General features: G+C 53.0%; 2 protein-coding genes across 3 annotated transcripts in view; one reads left to right on the top strand and one right to left on the bottom strand.

Moving 5' to 3' along the window:
* HSF1 (heat shock transcription factor 1) overlaps nucleotides 1–25,257 on the bottom strand; it is a 52,498-nt gene that overhangs the window by 23,323 nt on the left and 3,918 nt on the right. For both annotated transcript variants that reach the window (XM_069732174.1, XM_069732175.1), the window contains exons 2-8: nucleotides 12,052–12,205; nucleotides 9,471–9,579; nucleotides 9,250–9,386; nucleotides 9,012–9,136; nucleotides 8,792–8,867; nucleotides 8,521–8,582; nucleotides 4,832–4,928 (exon numbers count right to left, since the gene is read on the bottom strand). In XM_069732174.1, the coding sequence (XP_069588275.1) occupies nucleotides 4,832–4,928; nucleotides 8,521–8,582; nucleotides 8,792–8,867; nucleotides 9,012–9,136; nucleotides 9,250–9,386; nucleotides 9,471–9,579; nucleotides 12,052–12,159 (714 nt within the window). In that variant the 5' untranslated portion in view covers nucleotides 12,160–12,205. The remainder of the gene's footprint in view (nucleotides 1–4,831; nucleotides 4,929–8,520; nucleotides 8,583–8,791; nucleotides 8,868–9,011; nucleotides 9,137–9,249; nucleotides 9,387–9,470; nucleotides 9,580–12,051; nucleotides 12,206–25,257) is intronic.
* Nucleotides 14,104–14,493, top strand: LOC138643521 (nematocyst expressed protein 3-like). The gene has a single exon (XM_069732420.1). It carries the CDS (start codon nucleotides 14,104–14,106, stop codon nucleotides 14,491–14,493), a length of 390 nt encoding a protein of 129 aa, XP_069588521.1.

The following is a 25,257-nucleotide window of genomic DNA, read 5'->3' as shown; positions in this document are numbered from 1 at the left end:
AGGAACCTAATCACCAGCTCCAAAAAATCCAGGATCCATGGGCAGCTCCAAACTAGGTGGAAGAACGTCCCTGGAGCTGCACGACATTTGGGGCATCTAGGTGAGCAGGTCTACCCCCGGCTACTTGTAAAGTCGTGGAGGACGCCCGATGTAGTCATGTAAAGCTTAAGGCCACTGCGCCCTCCACTCCTCACCGTCCCTGTGCCACCTGAAGGAATACGGAAGACTCCCTGCACTCATTAAGGAGCACTGCACAAAGGTGGACATCATGAGGGAGGTGGATGGTGAAGAACCAGCGTTGACGCAGTAGAGGTGGGCTCCTTGGTCGTGCACCCACCGCTTGTTGCTCCCATCTCAGGTCCCCAGAGAGGGACCGCAAATCCAGAACCTTTTTACTCTGTCGGAGGGAGTATGCACATGAATCCCACCTATCCTGGGAAGTCCCACCATCATCCTCCATACCCATAATGCCTGTCGGAGGACTGGAGCCTCCAAAGCAAGCCGCCCTCCTCCTTCACGAGAAGGACGATGGATGAATTATGCCTGGTCAGGGGGTGTATGGCAAGTGTCAGGACCCGCGTCTTCTGCCACCTAGGAGGCTATGGAAGTTACTAAACTCAGTGATCAGTATTCAGGACTGGTAGATGCCATAAGTCTGTCTTCCTGCCGATAGATGACCATATAGCGGAGCAAGCCTTGTGGTGTTCTCCAAATATAGAAACCTCGGAGGTCACATTTCAATGCCCTTGGGGGTCACATCTACAGCGGGTGGTGCCCACCTCACTAAACCATCTGGATGCCTCAATCACAGCACCAAGTCAGGACCGCCGATATAGAAATGGGCTTTTCAGAAATTAATATGAGAGGAGGACCAGCTCGGGCAAGAAAAGAGGACAATGGCGGGCGGCTCTGCACATCTCATACCTGGATGTTCTTGCACCTCGGAGGTCGGGAAAACTTTGTCTTAGATCCTCAGTGCAACTTAGCCTGTAGGTCGATATGAAAAGATGGGGACAAATGCAAAGTCCCAATGTGTCCGATTCCGGCCCGTCTGCTAACAGTGTGGTGGGAAATCATTCACGGGTCATGCGTCCTGGCTACACGGGGCAGGTCACGCGTCCTGGCTACACGGGGCAGGTCACGCGTCCTGGCTACACGGGGCAGGTCACGCGTCCTGGCTACACGGGGCAGGTCACGCGTCCTGGCTACACGGGGCAGGTCACGCGTCCTGGCTACACGGGGCAGGGCACGCGTCCTGGCTACACGGGGCAGGGCACGCGTCCTGGCTACACGGGGCAGGTCACGCGTCCTGGCTACACGGGGCAGGTCACGCGTCCTGGCTACACGGGGCAGGTCACGCGTCCTGGCTACACGGGGCAGGTCACGCGTCCTGGCTACACGGGGCAGGTCACGCGTCCTGGCTACACGGGGCAGGTCACGCGTCCTGGCTACACGGGGCAGGTCACGCGTCCTGGCTACACGGGGCAGGTCACGCGTCCTGGCTACACGGGGCAGGTCACGCGTCCTGGCTACACGGGGCAGGTCACGCGTCCTGGCTACACGGGGCAGGTCACGCGTCCTGGCTACACGGGGCAGGTCACGCGTCCTGGCTACACGGGGCAGGTCACGCGTCCTGGCTACACGGGGCAGGTCACGCGTCCTGGCTACACGGGGCAGGTCACGCGTCCTGGCTACACGGGGCAGGTCACGCGTCCTGGCTACACGGGGCAGGTCACACGTCCTGGGTACACGGGGCAGGTCACGCGTCCTGGCTACACGGGGCAGGTCACACGTCCTGGGTACACGGGGCAGGTCACACGTCCTGGGTACACGGGGCAGGTCACACGTCCTGGGTACACGGGGGGTTCTGGCCTCTGGCATCAGTGCGATGGTCCCGAAGATAACGCGATGGTGACGGACGTCTCTTACTCAGTGGTCTCACTGCACGTCTTTACCCTCCATTGCTGACCAGCTGCTGTGGCCTTTCGTCACGTGTGAGGGGGACGGATTTATTGCTTATACAGATTCTTCTCCCAAAATCAGAAAATCATCAAAAAGTGAATTTATTTCAGTTCTTAAATACGAAAAGTGAATCTCATCTATTCTATAAAGTCATTATACACACAGTGATCTATTACAATTGTTTATTTCTGGTAATGCTGACGATTATGGCTTACAGCCAATGAAAACCCAAAAGTCATTATCTCAGTAAATTAGAATACTTTATAACACCAGCTTGAAAAATGATTGTAAAATCTAAAATGTTGTACTACTGAAATGTATGATCAGTAAATGCCCTCAATACTTGGTCTTTGTTCCTTTTGCATCAATTACTGCATCAATGCGGCGTGGCATGGAGGTGATCAGTCTGTGGTGCTGCTGAGGGGTTATGGAAGCCCAGGTTGCTTTGATAGCAGCCTTCAGCTCGTCTGCATTGTTGGGTCTGATGTCTCATCTTCCTCTTGACAATATCCATAGATTCTCTATGGGGGTAAGGTCAGGTGAGTTTGCTGCACATCAAGCCCAGTGATACTGTTGTTTTTACACCAGGTGTTGGTACTTTTGGCCGTGTGGACAGGGGCCAAGTCCTGCTGGAGAACGACATTTCCATCTCCATGAAGCTTGTTGGCAGAGGGAAGCATGAAGAGCTCTATAATGTCCTGGTAGACGGCTGCGCTGACTTTAGTCTTGATAAAACACAGTGGACCTACACCAGCAGAGGACATGGCCCCCAAACCATCACTGATTGTGGAGACTTCACACCAGACCTCCAGCAGCTCGGATTGTGGCCTCCACTCTTCCTCCAGACTCTGGGACCTTGGACCCCTGACAACAGTCCGGTTCTTCTTTTCTCCTTGGCCAGGTAAGAGGCTTCTGGCGTTGTCTATGGGTCATGAGCGGCCGGACACAAGGAATGTGACACTTGTAGTCCATGTCCTGGAGACGTCTGTGTGCGGTGAAGCAATGAGTCCAGCAGCAGTCCGCTCCTTGTGAATCTCCCCCACATTACTGAATGGCCTTTTCTTAACAATCCTTTCCAGGCTGCGGTTATCCCGGTTGCTTGTGCACCTTTTTCTACAACACTTTTTCCTTCCACTCCACTTTCCATTAATATTCTTGGATACAGCACTGTGTGAACAGCGGCTTCTTTAGCAATGACCTTTTGTGGCTTCCCCTCCTTGTGGAGTGTGTCAGTGACGCCTTCTGGACACCTGTCAGGTCAGCAGTCTTCCCCATGATTGTGGAGCTACTGAAACAGACTAAGGACCTTTATAAACACTTAGGAACCTTTACAGGTGATTATTGTTAATTATTCTAATTTACTGAGATAATGACTTTTGGGTTTCCATTGGCTGTAAGCCATAATCATCAACATTAACAGAAATAAACACGTGAAATAGATCACTCTGTGTGTAATGACTCTATAGAATAGAAGAGATTCAATTTTTGTATTGAAGAACTGAAATAAATTCACTTTTTGAGGATATTCTACCAGTACTGTTGGTCTTAGAAATCCATATAAAAAAAAAAAAACCTGACGTGTGGGGGATAATAATGGACACTCAATCACATGTGGAGTCCAGTACAAAAGCTGCACAAAATCCAATCTAACCAAGAGCAGAGGAACGCAGGAGAGATCCCACCGCCGAGATCAATGGGATCCGTCTCCTGCAAACTCCGGACCAGCACCAGCTCTCCGAGTGCAGGACACAGGTGTGATTGAAGCCGACTGGCTGATAAATGTGTGCAATAGCACAGGCGTCCAGCATTCTCTGCCATACTGTGCTTAGCCCTGCAGCTTCCTCCACATAACTTTATAAGTTATAATATATATTATATAGTCTAGTTATGTGATAGTACAATGAGTGCAGAGGGCCGGCGGACACGGCACACAGAGAGGGCCGAAGCCCCGGCGGACACGGCGCACAGAGAGGGCCAAAACCCCGGGGGACACGGCACACAGACAGGACCGAAGCCCCGGCGGACACGGCGCACAGAGAGGGCCAAAACCCCGGCGGACACGGCACACAGACAGGACCGAAGCCCCGGCGGACACGGCGCACAGAGAGGGCCAAAACCCCGGGGGACACGGCACACAGACAGGACCGAAGCCCCGGCGGACACGGCGCACAGAGAGGGCCAAAACCCCGGCGGACACGGCACACAGAGAGGGCCGAAGCCCCGGCGGACACGGCACACAGAGAGGGCCAAAACCCCGGGGGACACGGCACACAGACAGGACCGAAGCCCCGGCGGACACGGCGCACAGAGAGGGCCAAAACCCCGGCGGACACGGCACACAGAGAGGGCCGAAGCCCCGGCGGACACGGCACACAGAGAGGGACGAAGCCCCGGCGGACACGGCACACAGAGAGGGCCGAAGCCCCGGCGGACACGGCACACAGAGAGGGCCGAAGCCCCGGCGGACACGGCGCACAGAGAGGGCCAAAACCCCGGCGGACACGGCACACAGACAGGGCCGAAATCCCGGCGGACACGGCACACAGAGAGGGCCGAAGCCCCGGCGGACACGGCACACACAGAGGGCCGAAGCCCCGGCGGACACGGCACACACAGAGGGCCGAAGCCCCGGCGGACACGGCACACACAGAGGGCCGAAGCCCCGGCGGACACGGCACACAGACAGGGCCGAAATCCCGGCGGACACGGCACACAGAGAGGGCCGAAGCCCCGGCGGACAGAGAGGGTGCAAGATATAGAACATGAGACTGGTGCCCTGCAGATGAAAGATGCACTGTATTGTGGTGGAGAACAGAGATGTGGAAACATCAAGTGAGTGATCTGGAGAAGGAGGCATTTCTAAACTTACAGGGTAAGTGGCTGCTCCATGCACCGCCTCCAGAGAATACTGTCGATTGTATTTTGGTAGCGTATGGGTTGGACTACTGTCATTCAGCATGAGGGGTCTGAAAGAGAAGAGGAAAAAGAGTTATTGCCCAGGATACAGGCAGACACATGGCATATAGATCTGCCGCTTCTCCTCTGGATACAGGAGGACACACCACACACAGATCTGCCTCTTGTCCTCCGGATACAGGAGGACACACCACATACAGATATGCCTCTTCTCCTCTGGATACAGGAGGACACACCACACACAGATCTGCCTCTTCTCCTCTGGATCCAGGCGGACACAGCACACACAGATCTGCCTCTTCTCCCCTGGATACAGGAGGACACAGCACACACAGATCTGCCTCTTCTCCTCTGGACACAGGCGGACACACCACACACAGATCTGCAGCTTCTCCTCTGGATACAGGCGGACACACCACACACAGATCTGCAGCTTCTCCTCTGGATACAGGCGGACACACCACACACAGATATGCCTCTTCTCCTCTGGATAGAGGAGGACACACCACACACAGATCTGCAGCTTCTCCTCTGGATACAGGCGGACACACCACACACAGATCTGCCTCTTCTCCTCCGGATACAGGTGGACACACCACATACAGATCTGCCTCTTCTCCTCTGGATAGAGGCGGACACACCACACACAGATCTGCCTCTTCTCCTCTGGATACAGGCAGACACAACACACACAGATCTGCCTCTTCTCCTCTGGATACAGGCAGACACACCACATACAGATCTGCCTCTTCTCCTCTGGATACAGGAGGACACACCACACACAGATCTGCCTCTTCTCCTCTGGATCCAGGCGGAAACAGATCTGCCTCTTCTCCCCTGGATACAGGAGGACACACCACACACAGATCTGCCTCTTCTCCTCTGGATACAGGAGGACACACCACACACAGATCTGCCTCTTCTCCTCTGGATACAGGAGGACACACCACACACAGATCTGCCTCTTCTCCTCTGGATACAGGCAGACACAGCACACACAGATCTGCCTCTTCTCCTCTGGATACAGGAGGACACCGCACACACAGATCTGCCTCTTCTCCTCTGGATACAGGCGGACACACCACACACAGATCTGCCTCTTCTCCTCTGGATACAGGCGGACACACCACACACAGATCTGCCTCTTCTCCTCTGGATAGAGGAGGACACACCACACACAGATCTGCCTCTTCTCCTCTGGATACAGGCGGACACACCACACACAGATCTGCCTCTTCTCCTTTGGATACAGGCGGACACACCACACACAGATCTGCCTCTTCTCCTCTGGATACAGGCGGACACACCACACACAGATCTGCCTCTTCTCCTCTGGATACAGGCGGACACACCACACACAGATCTGCCTCTTCTCCTCTGGATACAGGCGGACACACCACACACAGATCTGCCTCTTCTCCTCTGGATAGAGGAGGACACACCACACACAGATCTGCAGCTTCTCCTCTGGATACAGGCGGACACACCACACACAGATCTGCCTCTTCTCCTCTGGATACAGGCGGACACACCACACACAGATCTGCCTCTTCTCCTCTGGATACAGGCAGACACACCACACACAGATCTGCCTCTTCTCCTCCGGATACAGGCGGACACACCACATACAGATCTGCCTCTTCTCCTCTGGATAGAGGAGGACACACCACACACAGATCTGCAGCTTCTCCTCTGGATACAGGCGGACACACCACACACAGATCTGCCTCTTCTCCTCTGGATACAGGCAGACACACCACACACAGATCTGCCTCTTCTCCTCCGGATACAGGAGGACACACCACACACAGATCTGACTCTTCTCCTCTGGATACAGGCGGACACACCACACACAGATCTGCCTCTTCTCCTCCGGATACAGGCGGACACACCACATACAGATCTGCCTCTTCTCCTCTGGATAGAGGAGGACACACCACACACAGATCTGCAGCTTCTCCTCTGGATACAGGCGGACACACCACATACAGATCTGCCTCTTCTCCTCTGGATAGAGGAGGACACACCACACACAGATCTGCAGCTTCTCCTCTGGATACAGGAGGACACACCACACACACATCTGCCTCTTCTCCTCCGGATACAGGCGGACACACCACACACACATCTGCCTCTTCTCTTCTGGATACAGGCAGACACACCACACACAGATCTGCCTCTTCTCCTCTGGATACAGGTGGACACACCACACACAGATCTGACTCTTCTCCTCTGGATACAGGAGGACACACCACACACAGATCTGCCTCTTCTCCTCTGGATACAGGCGGACACAGCACACACAGATCTGCCTCTTCTCCTCTGGATACAGGAGGACACACCACACACAGATCTGCCTCTTCTCCTCTGGATACAGGACGACACACCACACACAGATCTGCCTCTTCTCCTCTGGATACAGGAGGACACACCACACACAGATCTGCCTCTTCTCCTCTGGATACAGGCAGACACACCACACACAGATCTGCCTCTTCTCCTCTGGATACAGGTGGACACACCACACACAGATCTGCCTCTTCTCCTCTGGATACAGGAGGACACCCCACACACAGATCTGACTCTTCTCCTCTGGATACAGGCGGACACACCACACACAGATCTGCCTCTTCTCCTCCGGATACAGGAGGACACACCACACACAGATCTGCCTCTTCTCCTCTGGATACAGGCGGACACACCACACACAGATCTGCCTCTTCTCCTCTGGATACAGGCAGACACACCACACACAGATCTGCCTCTTCTCTTCTGGATACAGGTGGACACACCACACACAGATCTGCCTCTTCTCCTTTGGATACAGGTGGACACACCACACACAGATCTGCCTCTTCTCCTCCGGATACAGGCGGACACACCACATACAGATCTGCCTCTTCTCCTCTGGATAGAGGAGGACACACCACACACAGATCTGCAGCTTCTCCTCTGGATACAGGCGGACACACCACATACAGATCTGCCTCTTCTCCTCTGGATAGAGGAGGACACACCACACACAGATCTGCAGCTTCTCCTCTGGATACAGGAGGACACACCACACACAGATCTGCCTCTTCTCCTCTGGATACAGGCAGACACACCACACACAGATCTGCCTCTTCTCCTCTGGATACAGGAGGACACACCACACACAGATCTGCCTCTTCTCCTCTGGATACAGGAGGACACACCACACACAGATCTGACTCTTCTCCTCTGGATACAGGCGGACACACCACACACAGATCTGCCTCTTCTCCTCTGGATACAGGAGGACACACCACACACAGATCTGCCTCTTCTCCTCTGGATACAGGAGGACACACCACACACAGATCTGACTCTTCTCCTCTGGATACAGGAGGACACACCACACACAGATCTGACTCTTCTCCTCTGGATACAGACGGACACAGCACACACAGATCTGCCTCTTCTCCTCTGGATACAGGAGGACACACCACACACAGATCTGACTCTTCTCCTCTGGATACAGGAGGACACACCACACACAGATCTGCCTCTTCTCCTCTGGATACAGGCGGACACATCACACACAGATCTGCCTCTTGTCCTCTGGATACAGGCGGACACATCACATCTGCAGTGTGTGTTGGAGAGGTTTCGATCACTCACATTTTCCGTTTCATCCCCAGAATCCGGTTGGATTGGACTAGAGAAATGAGGAACTGGATGAGCTGGGAGAAAGAAAAAAAAAGAAAAAGAAAGACAGAGAAAGTAAAGTGAATGGGCCTGGACAGGAAGTCAATGGGCCTGGACAGGACCTGGGTAGCCAGCATGGCCTCACACAGCATCCATGCAGATATATATGGCAGAGGTCTTACAGCTGGTGTCTGTCAGGGCATGCTGGGAGCTGTAGTGATACATAGTCCTTCGAGGCTCTCACCTTATTCACCACCTTCTGCTGCTGGTTATGCTTCTGGCGCAGACTGGCCACCTCTCTCCAGAGTGCTTCGTTCTCACTGTGGGGGAGGGAGATCAGATCGTCAACGGGTGGCCGGGTGACAACCTCAGAGACCGCTGTTATTGTGGCTTGGTTGTCACCCAGCTGTCCGACAACATGAAATGGCACACGTTATGTGGATGCTGAGATGCAGATCACTCACTGCTTCATGGCCAGCAGGCGGCAGTCAATGGTCTCCTGCTTTCCCTTCATGACATGCACGTCCGTCAGCAGCTTACTGACATTGTCCTGATGAACTTTCACCTCCACCGGTTTGGTTCCCGACAGCTGAGGCAGAAGAGATGACATCATGCGAGTGTGAACATGAAACCCACCTACGGCCCCCAAACCACGACCCCAGACTCTTACACCACCAGACCCCTCGTCCGCTGCACACTCACATTATTGACCTTCCTCTTGATGTTTTCCAGTAAAGTCTCATGGCCGCGAATGAAATACGGATGCTGAAATTCAGTGTCATCCTTCTCCGGCTTCATGAGACCACCCTGCTCGATGTGGACCACTTTCCGGAATCCGTCTGAGGAAAAGCAAAGGATGCTTGCACCCAGAAGAATGCTGCCCACTTGGGTGAGGGCTGCCACCCCTGCCCTCCCGTACTCACACATGTTCAGCTGCCTCACGAAGCTCGCCATGTTGTTGTGCTTGAAGTACTTGGGGAGAACTTCTTTGGCGAAACATCCCTGGTCAAAGACGTGAAAACTGCTCCCCTCCTGGAGGCGGAAGACAGACAGAAGGGAAAAAGTACTTAGGGCGAGAAGTAGAAAATGGGCAATGACCAGGCTGTGAGCCGGAGGGGGGCAACGACTGGGCTGCAAGGCGGAAGGAACGGGGGCAATGACCAGGCTGTAAGCTGGAGGGGGCAAGGACCGGGCCGCAGAGAGTGGGGGCAACGACCGGGCTGTGAGCCGGAGGGGGCAACGACCGGGCTGTGAGCCGGAGGGAGCGGGGCAATGACCGGGCTGTGAGCCGGAGGGAGCGGGGCAATGACCGGGCTGTGAGCCGGAGGGAGCGGGGCAATGACCAGGCTGTGAGCAGGAGGAGGGCAACGACTGAGCTGCAAGGCGGAAGGAACGGGGGCAATGACCAGGCTGTAAGCTGGAGGGGGCAAGGACCGGGCCGCAGAGAGTGGGGGCAACGACCGGGCTGTGAGCCGGAGGAGCGGGGGCAACGACCGGGCTGCAAGATGGAGGGAGCGGGGGCAATGACCGGGCTGCAAGCCGCAGGGGGCAACGACCGTACTGTGAGCCGGAGGAAGCGGGGGCCACGACCAGGCAGCGCGCCGGAGGGAGTGGGGGCCGCGTAGTGGGGTACTCGCAGCGAGTGGCCACAATCAGGATTTGGTAGTGACCGACTGGGCGGCACGAAGCAGGGTTACCACCAGCAGAGCGGCACGGGGCAGGGGCACCACCAGCAGAGCGGCTCGGTCACTGGCAGAGCGGCACGCGCAGGGTGACCACCAGGGCGCGTGTATCTGGACAGTGAGGAGTGCGGTAGGATCAGCAGACAATCAGTTCGGAGCAGACGGCCCCCTCCTCTTCCCCACTGGCCACCGGCCAGACCGCTACTTGTGGCAGGAACATCACACCCCCGGAGCAGAGTAATGATAACCATGTGTGAGCGGGGAGATCACTTTACAGCGCTGCACTTGGCGCAGGACACAGGAAACATACAATGAGGAGATGACCGAATGGAGAAATGTGAAACTCGATCCGAACCGGAGCCACCGGATCAACAGCGGTCACCGACTCCCGGGAAAACGTGTGATACTCATTATCTAACAGAGGCGGACCACAGAGAACAATAGCGGAGAACAATAGCGAACACCGACTCCTAAGGGCAGGAGCACGATGACTTGGGTCAGCTCCCTCAGCATAAATTAGTACACCCTTAACAGACTGGTCAGAGAATCTTTAGGGTGACGCGGTCCGCTCACTCATCGTGAGGTCGGCGACAGGGTCCGGTCCCTCATACTAGGGGTCACTGATCCGGTCTCTCACACTAGGTCGCTGATCCAGTCGGGTCCCTCGCACTAGGTCGCTGATATAGTCTGGTATCACACACGAGGTCGCTGATCCGGTCTCACACACGCACGCACGCACGCACACACACACGAGGTCGCTGATCCGGTCCGGTCTCACACACGCACGCACGCACACACACACACACACGAGGTCGCTGATCCAGTCGGGTCCCTCGCACTAGGTCGCTGATATGGTCTGGTATCACACACGAGGTCGCTGATCCGGTCGGTCCCTCACACTAGTTCGCTGATCCAGTCCAGTCCATCACACTAGGTCGCTGGTCCAGGTGTTGAGTCCTTCACACTAGGTTGCTGATCCGGTCAGGTCTCTCACACTAGGTCGCTGATAAGGTCGCTGATCTGGTCCCTCGCACTAGGTGTTGGGTCCCTTGCACTAGGTCGCTGATCCGGTCGGGTCCCTCGCACTAGGTTGCTGATCCGATCCTTCACACGAGGTCGGTGATCCGGTCGAGTCCCTCGCACTAGGTCGCTGATCAGATCCAGTACCACACACACTAGGTTGCTGATCAGGTCCGGTCCCTCGCACTAGGTGTTGGATCCCTCGCACTAGGTGTTGGGTCCCTCGCACTAGGTTGCTGATCCAGTCCCTCGCACTAGGTGTTGGATCTCTTGCACTAGGTCGCTGATCTGGTCCGGTACCACACACAAGGTCACTGATCCGGTCCGGTACCACACACCAGGTCACTGATCCGGTCCGGTACCACACACAAGGTCGCTGATCAGGTCCGGTCCCTCACACTAGGTGTTGGGTCCCTCGCACTAGGTCGCTGATCCGGTCCGGTCCCTCGCACTAGGTCGCTGATCCGGTCCGGTCCCTCGCACTAGGTCGTTGATCCGGTCTGGTCCTTCACTTGATCTTATCAGCAGAGGACATTACAGGAAGGAGAACATGGAATGGGACACCGGTGCGCAGTGTCAGGACCCTCATGATAATTGTTACATGGTGAATTGGGGCAGTACTTATGCGGAGGTAGAGACGAAGAACACGTGGTCTTCAGCCATGTTTACACGTACAATCATATGACTGGAGACCGATCTATAATGGAGACCGAGGGGCTGACCTACACACTTCACAGTGCTCATTCACTGAGGCTATGCTCTGTGTGTCCCGGGGCCAGTGACATGGGAACCCAATACTTACTGGACTCCAGCATATCAGGGGGTCTGTCTCCGGGTCTTCAACCAGACTCCATAACTTGGCCAGGAAGGCAGGGACATTGCTCCCCGTGGATGCAGCCTGCGCCTCCATCGTCTACTGTGCAGCCGAAGATTGAAGGATGCAGGAAAAGAAGCAGCTGAAAAAAGAGGAAACGAGACCTCAGGGGCGGAGCCAAACTATAAACACGCCTCCGAACAGCGACACCAGTGGAGGCTGGGAGGAAAACGACTCAACTGTGACAATGCGGCCACCATGTCACCAGGTCACTGTGTCGCTGAAATAGCCGTACACCGACAGAAGCACCATCTGTGCGACCTCCTGGATACCAGTGATGAGGAGCAGACGGCGCGTTTCTGCTTCTCAAAAAATACCCAATGACAATACCACCCTGTTCCCTCCCCCAATGCCACTACCGCCCCGTCCCCCAATGCCACTACCGCCCCGTCCCCCAATGACACTACCGCCCCGTCCCCCGATGACACTGCCGCCCCGTCCCCCGATGCCACTGCCGCCCCGTCCCCCGATGCCACTGCCGCCCCGTCCCCCGATGCCACTGCCGCCCCGTCCCCCGATGCCACTACCGTCCCGTCCCACCAATAACACTACCGCCCCGTCCCCCAATGACACTACCGTCCCGTCCCACCAATAACACTACCGCCCCGTCCCCCAGTGACACTACCGCCCCGTCCCACCAATAACACTACCGCCCCGTCCCACCAATAACACTACCGCCCCGTCCCACCAATAACACTACCGCCCCGTCCCCCGATGCCACTGCCGCCCCGTCCCCCGATGCCACTGCCGCCCCGTCCCCCGATGCCACTGCCGCCCCGTCCCCCGATGCCACTGCCGCCCCGTCCCCCGATGCCACTGCCGCCCCGTCCCCCGATGCCACTGCCGCCCCGTCCCCCGATGCCACTGCCGCCCCGTCCCCCGATGCCACTGCCGCCCCGTCCCCCGATGCCACTGCCGCCCCGTCCCCCGATGCCACTGCCGTCCCGTCCCACCAATAACACTACCGTCCCGTCCCACCAATAACACTACCGCCCCGTCCCCCAGTGACACTACCGCCCCGTCCCACCAATAACACTACCGTCCCGTCCCACCAATAACACTACCGCCCCGTCCCACCAATAACACTACCGCCCCGTCCCACCAATAACACTACCGCCCCGTCCCCCGATGCCACTACCGCCCCGTCCCACCAATAACACTACCGCCCCGTCCCCCGATGCCACTGCCGCCCCGTCCCCCGATGCCACTGCCGCCCCGTCCCCCGATGCCACTGCCGCCCCGTCCCCCGATGCCACTGCCGCCCCGTCCCCCGATGCCACTGCCGCCCCGTCCCCCGATGCCACTGCCGCCCCGTCCCCCGATGCCACTGCCGCCCCGTCCCCCGATGCCACTGCCGCCCCGTCCCCCGATGCCACTACCGTCCCGTCCCACCAATAACACTACCGCCCCGTCCCCCAATGACACTACCGTCCCGTCCCACCAATAACACTACCGCCCCGTCCCCCAGTGACACTACCGCCCCGTCCCACCAATAACACTACCGTCCCGTCCCCCAGTGACACTACCGCCCCGTCCCACCAATAACACTACCGCCCCGTCCCCCGATGCCACTACCGCCCCGTCCCACCAATAACACTACCGCCCCGTCCCCCGATGCCACTGCCGCCCCGTCCCCCGATGCCACTGCCGCCCCGTCCCCCGATGCCACTGCCGCCCCGTCCCCCGATGCCACTGCCGCCCCGTCCCCCGATGCCACTGCCGCCCCGTCCCCCGATGCCACTGCCGCCCCGTCCCCCGATGCCACTACCGTCCCGTCCCACCAATAACACTACCGCCCCGTCCCCCAATGACACTACCGTCCCGTCCCACCAATAACACTACCGCCCCGTCCCCCAGTGACACTACCGCCCCGTCCCACCAATAACACTACCGTCCCGTCCCACCAATAACACTACCGCCCCGTCCCACCAATAACACTACCGCCCCGTCCCACCAATAACACTACCGCCCCGTCCCCCGATGCCACTACCGCCCCGTCCCACCAATAACACTACCGCCCCGTCCCCCGATGCCACTGCCGCCCCGTCCCCCGATGCCACTGCCGCCCCGTCCCCCGATGCCACTGCCGCCCCGTCCCCCGATGCCACTGCCGCCCCGTCCCCCGATGCCACTGCCGCCCCGTCCCCCGATGCCACTGCCGCCCCGTCCCCCGATGCCACTGCCGCCCCGTCCCCCGATGCCACTGCCGCCCCGTCCCCCGATGCCACTGCCGCCCCGTCCCCCGATGCCACTGCCGCCCCGTCCCCCGATGCCACTGCCGCCCCGTCCCCCGATGCCACTGCCGCCCCGTCCCCCGATGCCACTGCCGCCCCGTCCCCCGATGCCACTGCCGTCCCGTCCCACCAATAACACTACCGTCCCGTCCCACCAATAACACTACCGTCCCGTCCCACCAATAACACTACCGTCCCGTCCCACCAATAACACTACCGTCCCGTCCCACCAATAACACTACCGTCCCGTCCACCAATAACACTACCGTCCCGTCCCACCAATAACACTACCGCCCCGTCCCCCAATGACACTACCGTCCCGTCCCACCAATAACACTACCGTCCCGTCCCACCAATAACACTACCGCCCCGTCCCACCAATAACACTACCGCCCCGTCCCACCAATAACACTACCGCCCCGTCCCCAATGACACTACCGTCCCTTCCACCAATAACACTACCGTCCCGTCCCACCAATAACACTACCGCCCCGTCCCCCAATGACACTACCGTCCCGTCCCACCAATAACACTACCGTCCCGTCCCACCAATAACACTACCGCCCCGTCCCACCAATAACACTACCGTCCCGTCCACCAATAACACTACCGCCCCGTCCCCAATGACACTACCGCCCCGTCCCCCAATGACACTACCGTCCCGTCCCACCAATAACACTACCGCCCCGTCCCACCAATAACACTACCGCCCCGTCCCACCAATAACACTACCGCCCCGTCCCACCAATAACACTACCGCCCCGTCCCACCAATAACACTACCGTCCCGTCCCACCAATAACACTACCGCCCCGTCCCCCAATGACACTACCGTCCCGTCCCACCAATAACACTACCGCCTGGGCCTGGTAGTGAGGTCTCATGGACATGTCATCAGAGATCTGACAATTTAGAGCAGCAGACAGAGAATATGCCAATTCCAGTCTGACAAGTCTGTTTTTCTGAACGCCGCACGTCCAGAGTCAGTCATACTTGGGTTGATCATACAGCTGATGCCTGATAAATGTGGCGCGGGGATTGGGCACAGGTATAAGGTGTCAGGTTCATTTTAAGCTACACAGATAAATACACTCCAAGGAAACTGAAGAGGCGCCCTTTAATACAAGAGGGGTCGGGGTTAGGCCGCTTTCACACATCAGTTTTTTCCCATCAGTCACAATCCGTAGAATGTTGGAAAAAACGGATCCATCGCAGATTGTGAAAAACTGATGCGACGGATCCGTTTTTTTCACTGGATCCGATTAGCTGATCCAGCTAACTGGATCCTAAAAAAATTGGAGCATGCTCAGTAAAAAACAAAACAAAAAAAAAAAAAAAAAACGGAATCCATCGCCGGATTCCGACATTTGAGGGATCCGGCGCCATAGGCTTCCATTCTAACAAAACAACGGATGGCGACGGATCCGTCACTCTGTTTTTTCGACAGACATAAAAAACGTTACTATGTCTGTTTTCTCCGGCCGCCTGAAAAACAATTTTCGACGGATCCGGCGAAAAACGGATGAAACGTGAGGCCATCCGTCGCTAATACAAGTCTATGAGGAAAAAAAAAAAATGGATCTGGAGGCAACTTTTGCCAGATCCTTTTTTTTCCAAATTCGCTGGATTGTGCCTGACGGCAAAAAACTCATGTGTGAAAGGGGCCTAAATGTAATTCCCTCTCTGTTGCACCCAGAAACTCTCCTGATCCCGTTAACGCTCAGTGTAGCCTTCTGCTGTCTCCTGTATTGGTGCCCTCTGGACGTCTCAGTCAGTGTGTAACAAACTCCCCGACATCCACCACTTCTACCTTTCTAATTCCGTTAACCTTCTGGCCATCATTGAACCCTGGATCCAGCAGTTGGATATCACTGCCGCTGCTTCTCTGTCGCATGGTGGGCTACATTTTTCACAAACGCCCAGAACTGAGGGCAGAGAAGGTGGACGTGGGGTCTTCTCCTTTCATAACCAGGTTATCCCCCTGTCCCTCACCTATCCTTCCTTCTTTTGAGGTCCACACTGTCAAACCTTTCCGACTCTTCCCCTGCAAATAGCGGTTGTGTATTGCCCTTCCGGGCTCCTCCAGTCAGTTCCTTGATCACTTTCCCACCTGGCTTCCAGACTTCCTATCCTGTGACATTCCCACTCATCATGTGGGACTCTACCATCCCCAATGATGATCCGCTCTCCCCATCAGCCCCTCATCTTCTTTCTCTAACCATCGCTCTCTTCTTTCACAGCTACTAATTCTCCTATATGAAGAAGAGAATACTCTGGACCTGATCTCCTGGCTCTGCTCACTACAGGACTTCACTAACTCCCCTCTACACTCTGACCACAGCTTCTTTCCTTCTCCGTCAGTGACTGTCGCCCACTCAGGACCCCCTCGCTGACCGCATATACAGAGACTACAGAGACCTACATGCAATCAATACCCAGCAGCCAAAGAACAATCTGCAGTCGTCTTTAGCCGCGATCTCCTTGCTCATGTCCAGACTCTGCATTATCAAATTATATTGGACACCGTCTGGCTAAAGCAGCACCGACTACAAGGAAAACGACTAGGTGCAGACGTCGGTGACCCTGGCACACGCTGCAAACACGTGTTCACCAGCGGTGCTCCAGGTGTCCAGTGTGAATGGAGAAAAGTAAGCCTGCCTCCATCCGGCCAAACTAGCGACTTCACCGCCCTCCTCACATCACTGTCGGACAATCCTTAACCACCGACACTCGTCACTCGCTCCTCAGTCCTAGCATGCCACCCCCCGATCACCGTTCTCAGCGCTGACGATCCACACAATCATTTCACAGCAAAAAAATTCACTATCTGACAGGAAACCATCTCTCAATCCCCCAATATCATGGCTCCGCATTTCACTGTCCACTTACAAAAGAAGTTACCTGGCTCCTCGCTTCTTCTCGCCCTACAACCTGCACCAATGACCTATTCCCTCTCCTCCTCCCTTTCTCCTAACTAGAATATCTAACCTCTCTTTCTTCCAATACATTTCCCTCCTTCACACACAAAGTCATGACCCCATTACTAAAAAAAATAAAAACAACCCTGGACCAGAACCGCACTACTGACTACAGACCGGTCGCTAATCTCCCCTCATCTCAAGGTCCACTCTCATCTAATCCACCATCTCAGATATCGCTCTGTTTCTTCAACCTGGTTTCTGCTCTTTACTCTCGACAGTATCTGACCTCACCAAGGTCTCTAATGATCTCTGGTCATTGCTCATTCTCCTGGATCTCTGCTGACCTGACACCGCGGATCACCAGCTCCTCTGTTGTGAATTCTGTGGCTGAATTCACTCCTGTGGTCACAAGTGGTACTGCAGCTTCTGAGCTTCCTCCCTCAGGTGTTCTGGTGAGCTCGTTGGCTGCTTTGTTATTTAACTCCACCTGATTCTGTCTTCCTTGCGCCTTGTCAATGTTCCAGTGTTGGATCTGAGCTTCTGGATCTTTCCTGTGGCCTGCTGCTCTGCTTAGATAAGTGCTTCTTTGCTTTTGTTGCTACTTTTTCTGTCCAGCTTGTCAATTCTTTTTGCTGGAAGCTCTGAGACGCAAAGGGTGTACCGCCGTGCCGTTAGTTCGGCACGGTGGGTCTTTTTGCCCCCTTTGCGTGGTTTTTTGCTTTAGGGTTTTTTTGTAGACTGCAAAGTTCTCTTTGCTATCCTCGCTCTATCTAGAATATCGGGCCTCACTTTGCTGAATCTATTTCATCCCTACGTTTGTCTTTTCATCTTGCTAACAGTCATTATATGTGGGGGCTGCCTTTTCCTTTGGGGTATTTCTCTGAGGCAAGTCAGGCTTGTTTTTCTATCTTCAGGCTAGTCAGCTCCTCAGGCTGTGCCGAGTTGCATAGGTAGTGTCAGGCGCAATCCACAGCTGCCTTTAGTTGTGTTTAGGATAGGTTCAGGTATTGCGGTCTACAGAGATTCCACGTCTCAGAGCTCGTTCTATTGTTTTTGGGTTATTGTCAGATCACTGTATGTGCTCTGATTGCTGGCACACTGTGTCACTGGATTGCCTACATAACACTCCTCCTCACTATGCTCTGCTGTATCTGCCTCATGGACACTGCTCCCCTGGTTCTCATCCTACTTTAACTGCTCCTTCACTATATCTAATGCCAGACCCTCTTCCCTTACTGTCGGGGGATTCTCAGGGTCCTCTCGATGGAGATGAGAAGGGTGGTGCAGCACTATCTATCACTCTAAACGCCCTCTCCACAGTGCCGCACCGCCCTATATCTCCTGCTCATCTCTGTCTACAACCCTACCCATCCTCTCCACAGTGCTGCACTACCCTACATCTCCTGCTCATCTGTCTACAACCCTACCTGTCCTCTCCACAGTGCTGCACTACCCTATATCTCCCGCTCATCTGTCTACAACCCTACCTGTCCTCCACACAGTGCCGCACTACCCTACATCTCCTGCTCATCTGTGTATAACCCTACCTGTCCCTTACTGTTGGGGTTCCTCAAGGATCAGTCCTAGGCCCCCTCCTCTTCTCGTTGTATACTGCCCCTATTGGACAAACAATCAGTAGATTTGGCTTCCAGTACCATCTCTATGCTGACGACACCCAACTATACACTTCTTCTCCTGATCTCACGCCTGCCTTATTAGAAAACACCAGTGATTGTCTTACCGCTGTCTCTAGCATCATGTCCTCCCTCTATCTGAAACTAAACCTGTCAAAAACTGAACTCCTCGTGTTCTCTCCCTCTACTAACCTACCTTTGCCTGACATTGCCATCTCCGTTTGCGGTTCCACCATTACTCCAAAGCAACATGCCCGCTGCCTTGGGGTCATCCTTGATTCTGACCTTTCATTCACCCCCCACATCCGATCACTGGCTCGCTCTTCTTACCTGCATCTCAAAAACATTTCTAGAATTCGCCCTTTTCTTAATTTCGACTCTGCAAAAACTCTGACTGTTTCACTTATTCATTCTCGTCTGGACTATTGTAACTCTCTACTAATCGGCCTCCCTCTTACCAAACTCTCCCCGCTCCAATCTGTCCTGAATGCTGCTGCCAGGATCATATTCCTCACCAACCGTTACACCGATGCCTCTACCTTGTGCCAGTCATTACACTGGTTACCCATCCACTCCAGAATCCAGTACAAAACTACTACCCTCATCCACAAAGCACTCCATGGCTCAGCACCACCCTACATCTCCTCCCTGGTCTCAGTCTACCACCCTACCCGTGCCCTCCGCTCCGCTAATGACCTCAGGTTAGCATCCTCAATAATCAGAACCTCCCACTCCCGTCTCCAAGACTTTACACGTGCTGCGCCGATTCTTTGGAATGCACTACCTAGGATAATACGATTAATCCCCAATCCCCACAGTTTTAAGCGTGCCCTAAAAACTCATTTGTTCAGACTGGCCTACCGCCTCAATGCATTAACCTAACGATCCCTGTGTGGCCTATATTAAAAAAAAAAAAAATAATTAACTGGTTCATGCAGCTTTACATGAACACCCAAGCCTTACACTATGGCTGGTCCGAATAACTATAGCAATTGTTACCATCCACCTCTCGTGTCTCCCCTTTTCCCCATAGTTTGTAGCTTGCGAGCAGCAGGGCCCTCACTCCTCTTGGTATCTGTTTTGAACTGTATTTCTGTTATGCTGTAATGTCTATTGTATGTACAAGTCCCCTCTATAATTTGTAAAGCGCTGCGGAATATGTTGGCGCTATATAAATAAAAATTATTATTATATTATTATTATTATTACCTGTCCTCTCCACAGTGCTGCACCACCCTACATCTCCTGCTCATCTGTCTACAACCCTACCTGTCCTCCCCACAGTGCTGCACTAGCCTACATCTCCTGCTCATCTCTGTCTACAACCCTACCTGTCCTCTCCACAGTGCCGCACTACCCTACATCTCCTGCTCATCTGTCTACAACCCTACCTGTCCTCCACACAGTGCTGCACTACCCTACATCTCCTGCTCATCTCTGTATATAACCCTACCTGTCCTCTCCACAGTGCCGCACTACCCTATATCTCCTGCTCATCTCTGTATATAACCCTACCTGTCCTCTCCACAGTGCTGCACCACCCTACATCTCCTGCTCATCTCTGTATATAACCCTACCTGTCCTCCACACAGTGCTGCACCACCCTACATCTCCTGCTCATCTCTGTATATAACCCTACCTGTCCTCTCCACAGTGCCGCACTACCCTACATCTCCTGCTCATCTGTCTACAACCCTACCTGTCCTCCACACAGTGCTGCACTACCCTACATCTCCTGCTCATCTCTGTATATAACCCTACCTGTCCTCTCCACAGTGCCGCACTACCCTATATCTCCTGCTCATCTCTGTATATAACCCTACCTGTCCTCTCCACAGTGCTGCACCACCCTACATCTCCTGCTCATCTCTGTATATAACCCTACCTGTCCTCCACACAGTGCTGCACCACCCTACATCTCCTGCTCATCTCTGTATATAACCCTACCTGTCCTCTCCACAGTGCCGCACTACCCTACATCTCCTGCTCATCTGTGTATAACCCTACCTGTCCTCTCCACAGTGCTGCACTACCCTACATCTCCTGCTCATCTCTGTATATATCCCTACCTGTCCTCTCCACAGTGCCGCACTACCCTACATCTCCTGCTCATCTCTGTCTACAACCCTACCTGTCCTCTCCACAGTGCTGCACCACCCTACATCTCCTGCTCATCTCTGTATATAACCCTACCTGTCCTCTCCACAGTGCTGCACCACCCTACATCTCCTCCTCATCTCTGTATACAACCCTACCTGTCCTCTCCACAGTGCTGCACCACCCTACATCTCCTGCTCATCTCTGTATATAACCCTACCTGTCCTCTCCACAGTGCCGCACTACCCTACATCTCCTTCTCATCTCTGTATACAACCCTACCTGTCCTCTCCACAGTGCTGCACCACCCTACATCTCCTCCTCATCTTTGTGTATTACCCTACCTGTCCTCTCCACAGTGCTCTCTAAAGTTCATAGAATGTTAAGAGTTGGATGGATCTCCGGGGTCCTCGTGTCCAACCCCCTGCTCAATGCAGAATTCACTAAACCATCCCAGATAAATGTCTGTCCAGCCTCTGTTTGAAGACTTCCATTGAAGGAAAACTCCCCACCTCTCGTGGCCGCCTGTTCCACTCATTGATCATCATCACTGTCAAAAAGTTAATTCTAATAACCAGGGTGGATTTGATTTAAATCTAACTGATTTAAATCACGATTTAAATCACTAGTCAGTAAGGCTTGATTTAAATCAGTGATTTAAATCAAAGTTTCTACCTAACTGAATTTGACTCCGCAGAGGTCCCAGCCTCTTCTTCACGGCAAAAATGTTACAACATGAACAAAGTTGAGAAAAAGACCTTAATCCGATTGCTCTACAAACCTATGAATACAGAATCAACCCCTTCAGTGGCAAGTCCAAGAAGTTAGACAATATGTTTCTGATTGTTTGGAGTGGAATAGATCTGCACAACACAAGAAGAATGTGAATCTAAGTGTGAGGAGGAGGAAGGGCAAGCAGACAAGAAAATGAAAGTGAAACTTTGAGCACAATACTGCAGCATAGCCACAGACAGACAAGTCTGGATCTGTTTGTGTGTACGATCTGAGGTTTATTACATTATTTCCTTATAATGGCAGCAGGCCGTAAAAGAGACCCAGTTTGGGAATATTTTAATGAAGCTCCTTCGCCTATCAGTAAGGCAGGCATGCGTGCAAAATGCAAACGATGCAACAAAGAGATGCAAGGCCTGGTGGCGCAAATGAGGCAACATCATGAGAAGTGCGGTGATGAAGACTGGGTCTCTTTTACGGCCTGCTGCCATTATAAGGAAAGAAAGTAATAAACCACAGATCGTACACACAAACAGATCCAGACTTGTCTGTCTGTGGCTATGCTGCAGTATTGTGCTCAAAGTTTCACTTTCATTTTCTTGTCTGCTTGCCCTTCCTCCTCCTCACACTTAGATTCACATTCTTCTTGTGTTGTGCAGATCTATTCCACTCCAAACAATCAGAAACATATTGTCTAACTTCTTGGACTTGGCACTGAAGGGGTTGATTCTGTATTCATAGGTTTGTAGAACAATACGATTAAGGTCTTTTTCTCAACTCTGTTCATGTTGTAACATTTTTGCCGTGAAGAAGAGGCTGGGACCTCTGCGGAGTCAAGTTCAGTTTTGAGAACTGCGTAAGTAAAGCGAGCGTCTGTGATAATATAGGAGAGAAACTGCCCACTAATCCTAAAGAAACCTCTGGAAGAGCATGGCATTGTGAATGTTACACATATACAGCCTTTATTCTACTGAGTTAAACAACTCCGCTTTATCTCATGATGGAAGAACCTTTGGATGGTAAAATATTTTCCTCAAAAAGCAGTTAATTGAAAAAAAATCCGATTTAAATAAAAAAAAAATCCGATTTTTTTTATTTTTTAAAAAAAAAACACATTGATTTTTATCCACCCTGCTAATAACTAATCTGTGTCTCCTCCCATTCAGTTTTCATCCCATTGCTTCTTGTGTTTCCTTGTGTAAATGAAAATAATGATGATCCCTCTACACTGTGACAGACCCTCAGATATGTGTAGACAGCTACTAAGTCTCCTTTTAACCTTCATTTTTGCAGCCAAACATTCCCAGATCCTTTAACCGTTCCTCATAGGACATGGTTTGCGTACAGATCACCATCCTGGTCGCTCTTCTCTGAACTTGCTACAGTTCTTTAATGTTATTTATTCATTTTTTTTAAATGTGGGGCCCAGAAATGGACACATTATTCCAGATGAGGCCTAACCAAGGAGGAGCAGAGGGCAATAATTACTTCATGTGATCTAGACTCTATGCTTCTACTAAGACATCCTAGAACTGTATTTGCCTCTTTTGCTGCTGCATCACACTGTTGACTCCTGTGCAGTCTGTGATCTATTAGTATACCCAAGTCTTTTTCACACATGCTGATCATTTAAAGATTTTTCCGTATTTTCATAACTATGAAAATTGTACATTCACACTGAAGGCATCAAAACTATGAATTAACACAAGTGGAATTATATACTTAACAAAAAAGTGTGAAACAACTGAAATTATGTCTTATATTCTAGGTTCTTCAAAGTAGCCACCTTTTGCTTTGATGACTGCTTTGCACACTCTTGGCATTCTCTTGATGAGCTTCAAGAGGTAGTCACCGGGAATGGTTCTCACTTCACAGGTGTGCCCTGTCAGGTTTAATAAGTGGGATTTCTTGCCTTATAAATGGGGTTGGGATCATCAGTTGTGTTGTACAGAAATCTGGTGGATACACAGCTGATAGTCCTACTGAATAGACTGTTAGAATTTGTATTATGGCAAGAAAAAAGGAGCTAAGTAAAGTAAAACGAGTGGCCATCATTACTGTAAGAAATGAAGGTCAGTCAGTCATAAAAATTGGGAAAACTTTGAAAGTGTCCCCAAGTGCAGTTGCAAAAACCATCAAGCGCTACAAAGAAACTGGCTCACATGAGGACCGCCGCAGGAAAGGAAGACCAAGAGTCACCTCTGCTTCTGAGGATAAGTTTATCCGTGTCTCCAGCCTCAGAAATCGCAGGTTAACAGCAGCTCAGATTAGAGACCAGGTCAATGCCACAGAGTTCTAGCAGCAGACACATCTCTACAACAACTGTTAAGAGGAGACTTTGTGCAGCAGCCTTCATGGTAAAATAGCTGCTAGGAAACCACTGCTAAGGACAGGCAACAAGCAGAAGAGACTTGTTTGGGCTAAAGAACACAAGGAATGGACATTAGACCAGTGGAAATCTGTGCTTTGGTCTGATGAGCCCAAATTTGAGATGTTTGGTTCCAACCACCATGTCTTTGTGCGACGCAGAAAAGGTGAACGGATGAACTCTACATGCCTGGTTCCCACCGTGAAGCATGGAGGAGGAGGTGTGATGGTGTGGAGGTGCTTTGCTGGTGACACTGTTGGGGATTTATTCAAAATTGAAGGCATACTGAACCAGCATGGCTACCACAGCATCTTGCAGCGGCATGCTATTCCATCCGGTTTGTGTTTAGTTGGACCATCACTTATTTTTCATCAGGACAATGACCCCAAACACACCTCCAGGCTGTGTAAGGGCTATATGACCAAGAAGGAGAGTGATGGGGTGCTGCGCCAGATGACCTGGCCTCCACAGTCACCAGACCTGAACCAAATCGAGATGGTTTGGGATGAGCTGGACCGTAGAGTGAAGGCAAAAGGTCCAACAAGAGCTAAGCATCTCTGGGAACTCCTTCAAGATTGTTGGAAGACCATTCCCGGTGACTACCTCTTGAAGCTCATCAAGAGAATGCCAAGAGTGTGCAAAGCAGTCATCAAAGCAAAAGGAGGCTACTTTGAAGAACCTAGAATATAAGACATAATTTCAGTTGTTTCACACTTTTTTGTTAAGTATATAATTCCACATGTGATAATTCATAGTTTTGATGTCTTCAGTGTGAACGTACAATTTTCATAGTTATGAAAATGCAGAAAAATCTTTAAATGAGAAAGTGTGTCCAAACTTGTGGTCTCTACTGTACATATACACATAGTGGCCGGTGCCCGGATCATACATGTACATATACAGATACTGGCCGATGCCCGGGTCATACATGTACATATACACATACTGGCCGGTGACCGGGTCATACATATACACATACTGGCCGGTGACCGGATCATACATGTACATATACACATACTGGCCGGGTCATACATGTACATATACACATACTGGCCGGTGACCGGGTCATACATGTACATATACACATACTGGCCGGTGACCGGGTCATACATGTACATAGACACATACTGGCCGGTGACCGGATCATAC

This window comes from Ranitomeya imitator, chromosome 6, assembly GCF_032444005.1.
Source record: "Ranitomeya imitator isolate aRanImi1 chromosome 6, aRanImi1.pri, whole genome shotgun sequence".
Lineage (NCBI taxonomy): Eukaryota > Metazoa > Chordata > Amphibia > Anura > Dendrobatidae > Ranitomeya > Ranitomeya imitator.
The sequence above is the reverse complement of the archived record's forward strand: the minus strand, read 5'-3'. Positions and strand labels throughout refer to the sequence as shown.

Bases quoted from the DNA above. Each gene is read 5' to 3' on its own strand.
- LOC138643521 (XM_069732420.1), top strand. From the start codon at position 14,104: ATGCCACTACCGCCCCGTCCCACCAATAACACTACCGCCCCGTCCCCC.